Source organism: Lacerta agilis, chromosome 17 (genome assembly GCF_009819535.1).
Source record: "Lacerta agilis isolate rLacAgi1 chromosome 17, rLacAgi1.pri, whole genome shotgun sequence".
Lineage (NCBI taxonomy): Eukaryota > Metazoa > Chordata > Lepidosauria > Squamata > Lacertidae > Lacerta > Lacerta agilis.
Genome location: NC_046328.1, coordinates 23,347,580 through 23,361,458, shown reverse-complemented (window position 1 = coordinate 23,361,458; position 13,879 = coordinate 23,347,580). Strand labels below are relative to the sequence as shown.

Genomic DNA, 13,879 nt, shown 5'->3' with positions numbered 1-13,879 from the left:
CTTCCAGCAACTGGTATTCAGAAGCATTACCACTTCTGACCCTGGAGGTAGAGCATAGCCATCATGGCTAGTAGCCACTGGTAGCCTAATCCTCCACAAATTTGTCCATCTAATCCATCCAAGTTGGTGGCCATCACTACCTCCGGTGGGAACAAGTTCAATAGCTGAAGAAGCGCTTTCTTTTATCTATCCTGAATTTTCCTACATTCAGCATCATTGGATGAAGATAAAAGCAAGTGTGCTTCATTTGCATGAAAGGTGCAAGGTGTGGGATCCAGCTCTGCAGACTCCAGTGAGACTCACTGAGAATAAACATACGTGTCAGGCTCACAAAGCAGACAAGGGTGCAAGAATTGGCATGAAATATCACAGCCCAGAAGCCTGTGCTCAGTTAACATCTTTGGAGGCAGCCTCACATGGTACACCACAGAGGGTTCCTCCCAGTGCCAAGGACTCAAAGCATTTGGAGAGTTCATACTGTGAGGAGGACAGGGAGATACCATTCCGAGTGCTGGTGATACTTTTGGGCCAAGACAAATGTGTTCAGTATGGTGCACTAAGCCAAGTGAATACCATCGGGCAAAGGAATACATCAAAGGTCAGGAATCTCAGACCTGGGGGCTGAATGTGGTCCTCTACCAGGCCATGTCCCTGCACCAACCCTGCCCCACTCCTTCCTTAGGTGCACAGACGCAGGGAATAATGCTTCCAAATACCGGTTGCGCCTGGATCCTGACTGTTTTCCACAAGCATCTGGCTCGCCACTGTGAGAACTGGATGTTGGACTAGATGGGCCACTGGCTTGATCCAGCAGGGCTTGTCTGATGTTCTTATGCTCTGCATGGCTTGTATGTGCACATAAGCTGTGATAATGCCTCTAAGCTGCTTGAATGAAGGAAAGGGGTAGGTGTATCCGTGTGCAAAAACCTCTTAACTTTTCCATGGCTTGAATGCAGCCTATTGTACCAAGGTAGGAGTCACGTCCGAAATCTCAGAAGTCCACTACACAGCACCTTGGAGCAGGGCTTTTGGTGCAGCTGCCCTTGTTCTGTGAAAAAGCATTCCTGTTGAGTTATGGCAGGTGCACACTATCTGTACTTACCAGAAGCAAATGAAAGTATTTATTTGTTTCAACAACCTTTTCCAGCTGGGTGGAAAGGCATTCACTTTGAACTGTTTTAAAAACCTGTTTTCAAGTTGCTGTTGTTTTTTTTTACTGCTTTAAAAACTTTTAAAACCATTTTTTAATTTCTCTATAAATTGCCTTGAAGCAGACATGTAAAAGGCAATTCATAAATTAATAAATAATCCATTGCTCCACCCACTTTCACCTCTGGTCCCACCCATGTGGTTCACGGAAGACTTCCCATACTGCTTTTCTCAGACTGAAAGGGGTTCCTAGCTCCTGGGCCTACAAAGCTGTGGTCCATCCAGCCTGAAAATGTATGCTTTTGAGCGTCTCAGATCTTGCCCTGCCCAGCCGAGCCCAGCCAACTAAGATCTTTTGAACTGAAGGCACTGTGGGTTAAACACGGAATCTTCCCCATGCAAAGCAGACCCTGAGACACAACGGCTGGGCTCTGGGATATTCAAGTATCATTTGCTCCCTCCCATCTCTTCTATCCTAGGTGGCCAGCAATGGAACTGAACAGCAAACTCAGTGGTCTAAAGAGGCCCACCCTGCTGAAGCAGTTGGCATCTGCCCTGACTCCAGCCAACTACAGGGGATGGGGCAACACTCCCTACTGACAAAGGCATAGGCAGTATGGTGCAGTGGTTAGACACCAGGGCTGAGGAAACCCAGGTTCAAAACCACGCTCAGCCATGCAGCTGGACAATTGCCAGAGAAGGAGGCCTCATTGTTCACAAAGTATGACAAAAGAACTTCAGTTAAAAAACAGCATGTTGAATTGATGTCCATTTTTTTTGTCTTCATATATTCCATCTGCTGCAAATCTATGTTAATGCAATATATAGATATAGGAACACACACACACACACACATATTACAAACAATGTATTTACTGCAAAAATATGCACAAACCTGGTAAGAAATGTGCCCCTAGTGCCCCCAAAAGGTGACCCTTCCTGGAATGTCTACCCCCGCCCCCCGCACATACACACTCTCCACCGCTGTCCTATTCCATGCCGTCTCAAGCAGATAAATTGAATGACTAAAGGTTTTGCGTGCCTTAATTTCTGCTCACTTGTAATGTCAATAATTACCCAGCCAAACCGTTCATTTGTCTAAATCTTGCCAAGCATAAAAGGGAGCTGCCCACACACAGTTTTTCATTGAAAGGTGACAAAGCAACTGCTCCAATCTCAGCTCTGTCCCACTCTCTGGAACGCAGCGCAGGCAGGAACGAAACCTTTTGTGCTTGCAGATCCGTTAAGAGAAAAAAGAGGGGGAGAAGCAGCAGGAAGGGGGCAGGCAGGCAGGCAGCCACCTGGGAGGCTGAGGACTAAGACCCCGCCAGTCACTGCCGCAGGGTGCCCTCACTTCAGACTCACATTTTACCTCTGGCCTACTGCCGCAATTACCCTGGAAATGTTTCTGCCCCAGACACAGGAAGCTGTCTTATACAGGATGGGTCTTTTACAAGAGGCCCTGTGGAACATGTGTACTCTGTATCCACTGGGCCTCTTTTAAAGGACTCACCCTGTACTTAGAGTCACATTTACACTGTACTTTTAAAGATCTATGATACTATGATAGGCAGCTTTAATTTATTAAAGAGCTGTTAGGAGGCCCCTATTCCCCTCACAAAGCTACAATTCCCAGACTTCTCTACAAAGAGAGAGAGACTATTCCACCACTCTGGAAATTGTAGCTCTATGAGGGCGATAGAGGTCTGCTAACAACTCTCAGCTCTCTCAACAAACTACAGCTCCCATAATTCATTGGGGGAAGCCATGACTGTTTAAACTGGTAGTATACTGCCTAAAATGTATGGTGTTAACGTGGCCTTAGTCAGACCCTTGTGTTTCAAGAGCAGTGGTACCTTGGTTTACGAACTTAATCTGTTATGGAAGTCCGTTCTTAAACCAAAGTGTCCTTAAACCAAGGCATGCTTTCCCATAGCAGCGGGGGACTCAATTTACAAATGGAACACACTCAACAGGAAGCGAAACATGTCCTTATCCCAAGGCAAAGTTCACAAACCAAAACACCTACTTCCGGGTTTGCAGCGTTCTTAATCCAAGTTGTTCATAAACTAAGCTGTTCTTAAAGCAAGGTACCACTGTATAGTTTTGCTATCAGTCCTTCCTGGAGATGCTGGGGATTGAACTGGGATCTTTTGTGTACAAAGCAAGTGCTCGGCCTACAACATTTGTCTGAGACACCACAGCTTTCCCCTTCCTATATCCATAGGAACCAGATATTATCCATAAAACAACATGGTCTGTACAATATTATTACTATAATCGTTTATTATGCTATGTGATACAAGCAACTCCCAAATGACGCATGACCGTGCATGTGCGTATCGCGCCAAACCCAGGAGTGCCCTTTAAAATGGCAAAAAGGCCCTTAAAAAGCCCAGAAAGTGGGAAAGGGGCACGAAAACAGAGCCTAGCAATCCCAGGAGCCTTTGCAAGTGCAATTCTAAGAGCCCTTGCACCAACGGTTGAGGCCTGTGGAGAGGTTTGAGTTTGAGTAAGGAGGTGGTGGGAGTTTGGCAGTGTTTGGCATCTGGTAAGTGCTGCTGGTTTTCTAAAGGGGTTTTCAATCATTTCCAGTGGTTTAGAGGGTGTTTCGAATGTACACAATTTCACCGATGTGTGTGATGCCTTGGAATGTAACCCCCCTGTAAATTTGGGGTTTCCTATATTGTCTTGATCTTTTGTGCCTTGGTGGTGCCAGCTGCTTTGAGATCTTACTAATGAGAAACTTTCCCCAGCATGGTGCCCTCCAGATGTTGTTAGACTCCTAACTCCCATCAGCCCCCGGCCAACGGGGCCATTTTGGAACGCAACTCCCACCAGTCCTTACAGGCATGGCCATTTTGGATTCCAACAGCTATCAGCCCCAGTCATCAGGGCTATTTTTAACTGCTACTCCCACCAGTCCCTACCAACATGGCCATTTTAGATTCCAACTCCCATCAGCACCCAGCCAGCATGGCTATTTTGAACAACAACCCCCATCAGCTCCAGCACCATACTTCCAGCTTTCCTGGCTAGTACTGATAAGACTTGCAGTCCAAAACACCTGGAAGGCACCACATCACCAAAAGCTAGAACACTGAGCTGTCAACACCAAAGACAGACCATTGCGGGCAGCACCTCATACCTCAATGATATCCGCGTTGGTCCGGCTCTCGTGAGGTTCGTTATACTCTGTGTATTTGAGGAGGACCTTGTCCATGTCGGTGCTGGCATACTGGAACAGCTTGTTTGAGTGGTTGAAGATGATCAGGGCAATCTCGCAGTCGCAGAGGACGCTCAGTTCATAGGCCTTCTTCATCAGCCCAAACTTCCGCTTGGTGAATGTCACCTGTGGGAAACAAGTCAAGAAAGCAAGGAGGGTCAAATCGGGAGACAGCAACAGATAACTCAACGTAATTGAATGGCAGATATCACAAATTATTTGGGGTGGGGTAGGGGTAGCCATAGAGATACTGCCACAATTTCTCTCAGCCAAATTTCTGGTTTTGGTGTCAAAAACAAGCCCAAGGCTGCATTTATGTATTATTAATATTATTTGCATCTTATATATACCCACCTTTTCTCCAAGGAGGTCAAGTCTACATGGCTTTCCCACTCCTTATTTAATCCCCCCAACAACCCTATGTGGTAGGTGAGGCTGAGAGGCAGTTACTGGCCCAAGGTCACCCTTGGGTGAGCTTCATGGCTGAGAGGGAATTTGAACCCTTGTCTTCCAGGTCCTAGCCCAACACTCTAACCACTACACCACACTGGCACATGAAATTCACACGGCAGTTTATTCCAGTTCCCTGACATTTCCCTATCTGGTAATTTCCAGATTATATTTGAGCTTTCCCACAGTGTAAAAGACGCTTCCAGAATATAGTTCATGTTTAGTGCTCATTTCAGTGTCATGTGATTCTAGAAAATGTCCATTTGCAGTCCCCCTGACCTAGAAAATAGCAGGAGTGAAGTATACCAGCATATATATTTCTGTCGTGTTGGTTTCATGGGGGAACGGAATCAGGTATGTGTGGAAGGGGTGGGGGAGCAGTGACATTGTCCACTGATGTTGGTTCTTGTGTCACTTCACACCCAATGGGGTGAATGAATTTTAGCGTGACATGCTGGTATATTGGTCAAACAGCCACAGTTCCATCAAACAGCAGGTACAACTGTGCAAAAGTAACACTAGAAACCTGGACGGGAGCACTAGCATTATAATCAGGAAGACGTATGCAATATTCCCCACTTAAACCCTAGGTGATTTGGAAGCGGAACTGATGCATTAGGAATTCTCTGTTTCATACCTATATTTCTGACTTCCACTCCCCCTTCTTGAGGTGTGGTGCGTGGGCAGCTTGCTGCAGCTTTGAATTCTTTCAAGTCTTTTCATCTCCACATTAACAACGCACTGAAGAACACTACGAAAAGGGCGGGGGAAGCAATCTTTGTGGCAGGCCGGCGGCATCAAGATTGTTTCAGTGTGATCTTTATCAACGCACATACTGTACATGTAGTCGTATCAGGATTTTTTCAAAGGTGTTTGACTAAAGTACATTGCGAAAGCTTTATGCAAATGAATCTCACTTCAATAAAGCCTAGAAATTGCATTTAGGAAGCCCCATCAAGGCTCCCTGTTCCGTTCCATTTTACTGCTGCCGCGACAATGAAAAGGACTGTCGTACCTGACCAGGCAGGGAGTCCTCAGAAGATGACCCAGACATCCCACTGACCAATGATCCTGAATCCAATGCGGAGGGTGGTACCATGGGATATGGGACCTGGAAGGCTAGATAATTGTGGACGAGCTCCAGCAGGAAGTGATCAGCAGGGGGAGGTGGAATGGCCTGCCTGTCTTCCAGTCCTTGACAGCACCAAAAATTTCGGGTCCAGGCCAAAGAGCCATGGCACAGTATGCCAGTATGGATGGAGTTGTGGGTAGATTGCTGGACAAGTACTAGGAGTCCAGCGCTCAAATCTTCACTCAGTCATGAAGCCCCCTGGGTGGATTTGGGCCAGTCACTGCCTCTCAACCTAGCCTATCTGAGGGGTTGTTCTGAGGATAAAATGGTGAGGGGGCTAAGTTTGTACACCGCCTTGAGCTCTTTGGAGAAAAGGTTGGGTATCAATGCAATAATAAATAAAATGAAGACCCAAGTTGTTGGTCTACTCGCAAGCAAGAGGCCGTCCACAAGCAACCAATCCCTGATACTCCTTCATTATCAGCAACTGTGGTAAGGGTCTGGGTTAAGTAGCCAGAGTAAATAAGGCCTCCCTCCTGAGGCTTTCAGATGCTGGAAGCAACACAGTTCTCTCTGGCTTCTTGTTCTCTGGTGCCTAGTTCCCAATTCTAATTCCTCTGTCTTGCTAGGCTGTACTTAACCTTAACTCCCTGCTTGGACCTAGACTGATTTTCGACTTTAGATGTTGGCTTGTTCAGACTTTGCTGCACTTGCAACCCTGCCCTCATTGGGGAGTTCTTTAAAGAACGCTTACATTTCCTGTAACTGGGACACGACATTTAATTTCATAAAATCTATATACTGCCTGATTATAAGGGGTGGGGTGGGGACACTCAATGTGGTTTACAAAAAGAATAAACCAGTAAAATTATTATAAAAAATAATTAATATTCTAAAAAATAATTAAAACCGGATTTAAACAGCTGTCAACATTCCACATATTTAGGTGGGCTACGTGTTTTTAGCAGGTGCCAAAAAGAGTACGGCGAAGACACCTGTCTGGTGTCAATAGGCAGGGAGTTCCAAAGGACACTAGCTCCTGAGGGTGTCCCCTACATTGCCACACTGTCTTTCTCTGAGGGGCCATAATGCTTTGGAGCAGCTGCCCTGATAGTCAGAAGTACATATGGAGATTTACCCACCACTGAGCTTTCAAGCCTGGGAAATCTATGCCAGTTGAATCCCTGCCTGGTATGTAGCAGTTGAAAACAGAACTACAAAAAAGAGGTGGCAACTTTAGTCTCTAGAAAAGCCTCCCCCAAACTGCTGCCCTAAGACATTTTGGATCAGCAATCACATTAGCCCCAGCCAGCAGAATCATGCTCTCAGCATCTGCACCATCATACAGCTGTGCTGTCTGGGAGTGGTAGTGCAAAGCATTTGAAGCACACCAGGTTGGGGAAAGCCAATCCAGAGGCAACACACAAACATACTAATCAGCAGGAGCATTACTCATACATGGCCACTGGGGGTATGCTCCTGTGCCAAAATGGGGGGGGGGGGCGCGGCGTGTTTTCAAGTAATGCAATGTTAAGGCCTAAACAGACACCCCCATCTTCAAACCCTGCTCAAGTATCAATCAACTAATCAAAGTTTATCATTCTAGCCAAAGGCCATGGCAAACCTGCAGCAACAATACCAATAAAAAATACATCAATAATATGAGCCAACTTCCATGATGTAAGGGGTTACCAGAGACACCAACAAACTTGAATCTAGCTCAATTTCAAATTAAACCTCCAAATCACCACAAAAATTTATAGTGATTTTATCTAACTCATTTTTCCAGATTTATTTTTTTAAAAATTGCAGTCAGTGCATGGAGGGCCACTCTGTGTTACGAAACTATTATTGTCACTCAAAAGAAACCAAACCATCACTTGGAAGCGCAGCTCAATAAAGGAGAGCTAGGTCAGATAACTACCGTGTTTCCCTGAAAATAAGACATACCCATAAAATAAGTCGCAGCAGGATTTCTATGCATTTGCGCGATAAAAGCCATACCCCGAAAATAAGACATAGTGTCGCGGCGGCTCCCTTAAGACGGCCTGGATAGGCGTGGCTATGCAGCGTACCGATGCGGAGCGGTTAAAATAAGACACCCCCCGAAAATAAGCCATAGTGTGTTTTCTTGAGGGGTAAAAAAAATATAAGACAGTGTCTTATTTTCAGAGAAACGCGGTAGCTCTAAAATACTCTGTTCTCAAGAGTGCATTCAAAGGGGGAAATCTGGTGTTTTTAATTAGTTGCAGGTCCTTTCTGGATTCTATACAGAAGAGCCAATCCCTTAGTTGACACTTATTCAAGGTCAAAGCAGAGCTCATTTCTGGAAAATAATAATAGGCTAAAACATCTTGACAAGCTGCTTTCCAGAGTTGGTTTTCATCCAATTCCATATAGCACAGAGCAGGAAAATGCTCAATAGGCATCATACCAATGTTTAAAATACTGTATACTTTAACTGAGCACAGCCCACTCTCGTCTCAGTTGTTGGCCACCTGGATTCTGTACAAAGAACAGCTACTGAAATTCTTGATGGTAGAGAGGATAGCTTATGAAAAAAAGTATTCTGCGGTTTCCAAAATTTGAATGGAATTTGAATCAGAGCCCCAGATTTCAACAACATATAGCATTTGGAAAAGCACTCTGCTACCAAATGTTTTTAGGGCAGGTTCAACCTGCTGCCCTCCCCTACTGTAATAGAACTTCATCAGTGCCCCTATGGTCTTCTATGCTTTGACTTTCACTGCCTCCATAGGACACTTCTAAGAGAGTGTTTCATTAAAGCAGAACTTTCCAAACTGTGTGTCACGACACGTTAGTGTGTCGGCTGCAGTGTGTACGTGTGTCATGCAAAAGCTCCCTGTGCTCCTCTGGGGGCTGGAAAGGGGTTAGTTTAACCACCAGGTTTGCTAGTAAATCTCAATTACAGTACTGTGTTGCAAAATGATGCATGTTTAAAAGTGTGTCACCAACAGGAAAAGTCTGGAAAGCTCTGCATTAAAAAGTACACCCAAGTATCTATCGGTAAATGAGTGAGTTTGTTCAATAGCCTGCTGATCCAAGCACTATATACACCTAGGACTGGGTCTGCCCAAATTCACAATCTTAGTCTTAAGAGTAATATATAGATAGGATTTCCTGTTTACAGTATGTGCTGAACACTTCTAAGAGACTTTTGAGGCCCAATCAGGAAAGAAAAGCACTAAATCAGGGGTCCCCAAACTAAGGCCTGGGGGCCGGATGCGGCCCAATTGCCTTCTAAATGCGGCCCGCGGACGGTCTTGGAATCAGCGTGTTTTTACAGGAGTAGAATGTGTGCTTTTATTTAAAATGCATCTCCGGGTTATTTGTGGGGCATGGGAATTTATTCATATTTTTTTTTCAAAATATAGTCCGGCCCCCCACAAGGTCTGAGGGACAGTGGACCGGCCCCCTGCTGAAAAAGTTTGCTGAGCCCTGCACTAAATCATCCTCATACATAAAGATTGAAATATTTCTGTTCCTAATTACCGGAGAGGGGGAGACTGCATTGCCTAAATATGGTGCCAAATCATCAATATAAAAGTCAAAAAGAGTGGGAGCCAGAGCACAGCCTCGCTTCACTCCTTGTGACTCCTGCTCAAGTAGCCTTTCTGCATTCACATCCTGAATGTCTGGAACATAAGAAGAGCTTGCTGGATCAGGCCAATGGCCCATCTGATCCAGCCTCCTGTTCTCGCAGTGGTGAAACAGATGACTGTGGAAAACCAGCACCACAACTTGCTGCAGGGATTAATTTGGGATTCAATGGGGCAGAAAGGGCAGCTTGATTCCTGACACCCAAAGCCCCACCCCACACCCCAAAAAGGCAGGATGCATGATACTGTATTTCTTTCAGTCCTGTGGGCCCAGCTGTCTGCTGTATGTAGATGCTGCTTTTGGAGTGTAAAAGAGAGACCCTGGTATTTCTGTGAACTCCAAGGCAATGGAGTCTGTGGACTGGGGGAGGGGGAGGAAGAGAGGAGGGGAGACATTCTGTAGTGCTGAGGAGGAGACAGATGGAAGCTCAGCTGGGGACTCGGGTGAAATTTATTTTCCCTTTGATTCCGGGCTACGTGGCTTCCAATAGTGAGAACAGCCTGTGTGTTTTCGTAGCATCTGCCTGCTGAGGATCTCAAAGAATTTGGTTGATAGGAGAAGAGTGAGAGATATGGCACGCACGAGCAACCAGAGAAAGCAGGTGGGCCAGTCTCCTGCTCCACATTGCAGAGGCCGAAACCAAACTAGCAGCAAATCAAGTGTTAAAGCCAGGCAGTGCCACTTCAGGATGGGAGGCAGCGGAGATGGTGTGCTCACAGACATACAGGATCCTCTTCTCACAAAGACCAGTGTCTCCCAAACTGGGCAGTACCATGGGGGGGGGGAAGGATTCCCTAAGGGGGTGCTAAGAGACTTTAAAGAGCTGGTATCACTGGCTCAAGTTCGTAAATGTGTTGAATTAATTAAACTAAATAGTTTTAATTGGATTTTGAATACATGTGCAATGAATTGTTACTGTTTTGAATTTTATTGCGGTGTTATCTTCCTTAGGGGACCATGCAAGCCATTATACTGGATAATGTTTTTAATAGGGTACGGTAGGGGGCACTGGGGATGAGTTTATGGAACCAAGGAGGAGGAGGCGCCAAAAGGTTTGGGAACCACTAACATGGACTATCAAGGAAGAAAGCTCAGATGAACACTTCCCCCGATATGCTAGTTTGCACCATGCAGAGAAGGTTTTGGTTTGAGGGTTTCCTAGCTTGCAGGTTAAAGTGGAACAGTCCAGGAACAGCCATACTGCTCAGTTTCAATAACTTTACCCAACACAATGACTGTAAACACTGGGCACCCCTGTCTCCCAAAATCTTTTAATTGTGCATTCTTGATAGCCATGTTCAAATATATAAAAGGATGTCATATAGAGGAGGGAGAAAGGTTGTTTTCTGCTGCTTCAGAGAAGCGGACAAGGGGCAATGGATTCAAACTACAAGAAAGAAGATTCCACCTAAACATTAGGAAGAACTTCCTGACAGTAAAGAGCTGTTCGACAGTGGAATTTGCTGCCAAGGAGTGTGGTGGAGTCTCCTTCTTTGGAGGTCTTTAAGCAGAGGCTTGACAGCCATCTGTCAGGAATGCTTTGATGGTGTTTCCTGCTTGGCAGGGGGTTGGACTGGATGGCCCTTGTGGTTCTATGATTATTTGTGCTTGTGGCAGTACTGTGACAGTTACTATATAGACAAACTTCCTTTAATGCTCTTTGCACCTGCAGGACCTTTGAGGTGGACACACAGCAGGCTCTTTTTGTATCAACAACAACAACAACAACAACAACAACAACAACAACGTGCGGTAGGTTAGACCGAGAGACATTATAATAGTGGGAATTACTTGCATAAAATGTGCATTTTAGGCAAAATTGCATGCACAAATGTGTATATTAGGTGAAATGCACACAAAAATGCTGAGGCCTTAAAAAAAAAAGAAGGAAGTTGATTTTGGAAATGGAAAAATAAGATAAACTGAAATTGACAAGATTTGTTCATCCAAGCAGCAGAATAAGACTGGTTGTCTCGGGTCACCTGATCCCAGCCACTTCTCCAACCCTGCCTGTGAATTTTTCCTTATTGCCCATCACATGCAGAGGGGGGCCACCCTTCCCTGCGCTGTCCTTTGGCAATGTCACCTCCCCACCCGTTCTCAGCTGGACAGATCCTGCCTCCCGCTTTGGCTCCTGACAAATGGAGACAGGCTTGGCTGCCCTTCTCTCCTGATGAAGCCACTTGATCCATGACAGGATGCCCCTGAACACGCCACTGCAGAGGGCAGGCAAGCTGAAACCTGAGACGCCTCAGAGGATTCACTCCTTACCAGGCTCTGCCTGTGTGTCAAGGTGGGGCGAAAGGATAGGAGAAGTAAAGGGAAAAGCAGAGCAAACAACCAAAAGGTCCAAGGGATTAATTCCCTGCTTGACAATGCCATTGTAGACATCTTGTCCAAAGAATTGGTCTTGTATATGACTGTGGGAGCTCGAATAGTAATTGCAACTCAATGGGAAACAGCAAAAAAATCTTACACTGAGCTTTTCAGTACCACTCACTCTGGAATACAGCTATAATGGAGAAAATGGCACACAATTTCAGATTCTGACAAGGACGACAACCTCAAGAAACTTTTCATATGATTTGGCATTCCTTTACTACGTATAAAGCGGGGCAACCCTTGTCACAAGTCTGTCAAATCTGTACTTGATAATCAAATGTTATTTCTTTTCGTAAATATATTTATTCTTGCTTTTTTCCTCTATGACTTAGATTTTTTTGTTACTTTAAACCATCTGTAACTGTGCTTATTTTTAAATTTTGCTTTTCGTCTTTTAATTTGCATCTATTGTTGCTTTGTTTTATATACATTATACAATGGGGAAATTTTTTTTATAAAAAAAATACCCTGCTACAGAAAAAAAGTGGGTTGAACAGGGGGGGTATAGCAGAGGTGTATAAAATTAGACATGGAGTGGAGGAAGAGGTTTCCTCACTCTCGCATAGTACTAGAATCCAGTGTAGTCCTCTGAAGTGGCTGTGTACCCAAATATTCTGGACAGACAAAAGAAGTCCTTCATGGAGCCTGTAGTTAAACCCTGGGATTCACTGCCACAAGAGGTAGCAAGGACCACCAACTTGGAGGGCTTCCCATAGGAAATTAATGGAGGATAAGGCTATCAATGACTACTAGTCACAATGGCTATGTTCTCCCACCATTATTGCAGGTGCTTCTGAATACGAGCTGCTGGGGCCTGCAGCTGAGGACAGCACAGTTGCACTCATGTCCTGCTTGCTGGCTTCCTACTAGAACACCTTGGTTGACCTTTGCAAGAACCAGATGCTGGGCTAGATGGGTCTTTTGTCTGGTCCACCAGCCTGGATCCTCTTATTTTATTTATTATAGGTATACCCAGCGTTTGAAATTCGCCAGGCACATTTTGCACCTGGCTATTGGCTCCTTGCAACCTAGTGAAGACACCCGGGTGCCAAGATAGTGCCTGACGTCTCTGCCATATGGAGGTGCATGCCTGGGGATCCTTGGATCTTGACTGTTTTCACACACGAGCAACACACCCTGCAGAACTGTACCCGTTACATTTTACCTGCACAATCAGAATGAGTTTCAGGAAGTCAAAAGTCGTATTGAAAAATGCAACTTTCAAGCCGTTTTGCTGACTGTAACCCTGGTTTAAGGAGCCATTTGTCGCCTAGCTTATATATCCGAGTTTCTAACAGTGGATACCCCATTTTCTCCAAGGAGCTCAAGGTGGTGTACATTGTTTTTCAGAGATGCTATTAAAGCTGGAGCACGAAGCAGCTTTGCAAAAGAGGCCAAGCCCTTAGGAGGTTCACCGCAATCCCATGGGCAAAAATACAGGCTGTTTTTTTTGTTTTTGTTTTGTTTTTGCAAGGGGGGGGGGGAGAGGAAGCTAGGAAAGCAGGGCCCAGGTCTGCGAATGCCTCTCTTTCTGCATTCTGCCAGAAGCAGCCCAGGCCCCACCTCCCTCCCTCCCTCCCTCCCTCTCCTAACAAGATTGGGCTCTAATCGCCTCACCCCTTCAGAGCGCAAAGATGGCACACGACACAGCTGTTCCCCGCCACGTGAGGTGGCTAAGCCGCCCCATACTTTGTCTTCTGGGCTCGCTGCCTCAGAGCCAGCAGCAGTCACGTTGCCAGGGTCTCTGGCCTGCTCCGCGTCAAGCGAATCACTTCATTTCAGAATCAAGGCAGGGGTCAGCGGCCGGCTCTGACCTCCTCCTCCTCCTCTTTCGCCAGCCTGTGCCGACAGACAGGCAAGGCTGCTTAGGCAGGCGGCGTTATGAAGGAGGTTTCAGCTGCAGACTGTAGGCTGCCCGTTAAGCCGAGTGGCCTCTTGCTATTTGCCCATCTGGCTCCCTGGCAAGAGAGGGGGATTAA

At 45.8% G+C, this 13,879-nt stretch overlaps 1 protein-coding gene across 7 annotated transcripts in view; it reads right to left on the bottom strand.

The window, feature by feature from the left end:
* The window catches only part of MEF2D (myocyte enhancer factor 2D), a 135,729-nt gene that overhangs the window by 32,510 nt on the left and 89,340 nt on the right, over positions 1-13,879 (bottom strand). For all 7 annotated transcript variants that reach the window (XM_033174146.1, XM_033174147.1, XM_033174150.1 and 4 more), the window contains exon 3: positions 4,298-4,501. In XM_033174146.1, the coding sequence (XP_033030037.1) occupies positions 4,298-4,501 (204 nt within the window). The remainder of the gene's footprint in view (positions 1-4,297; positions 4,502-13,879) is intronic.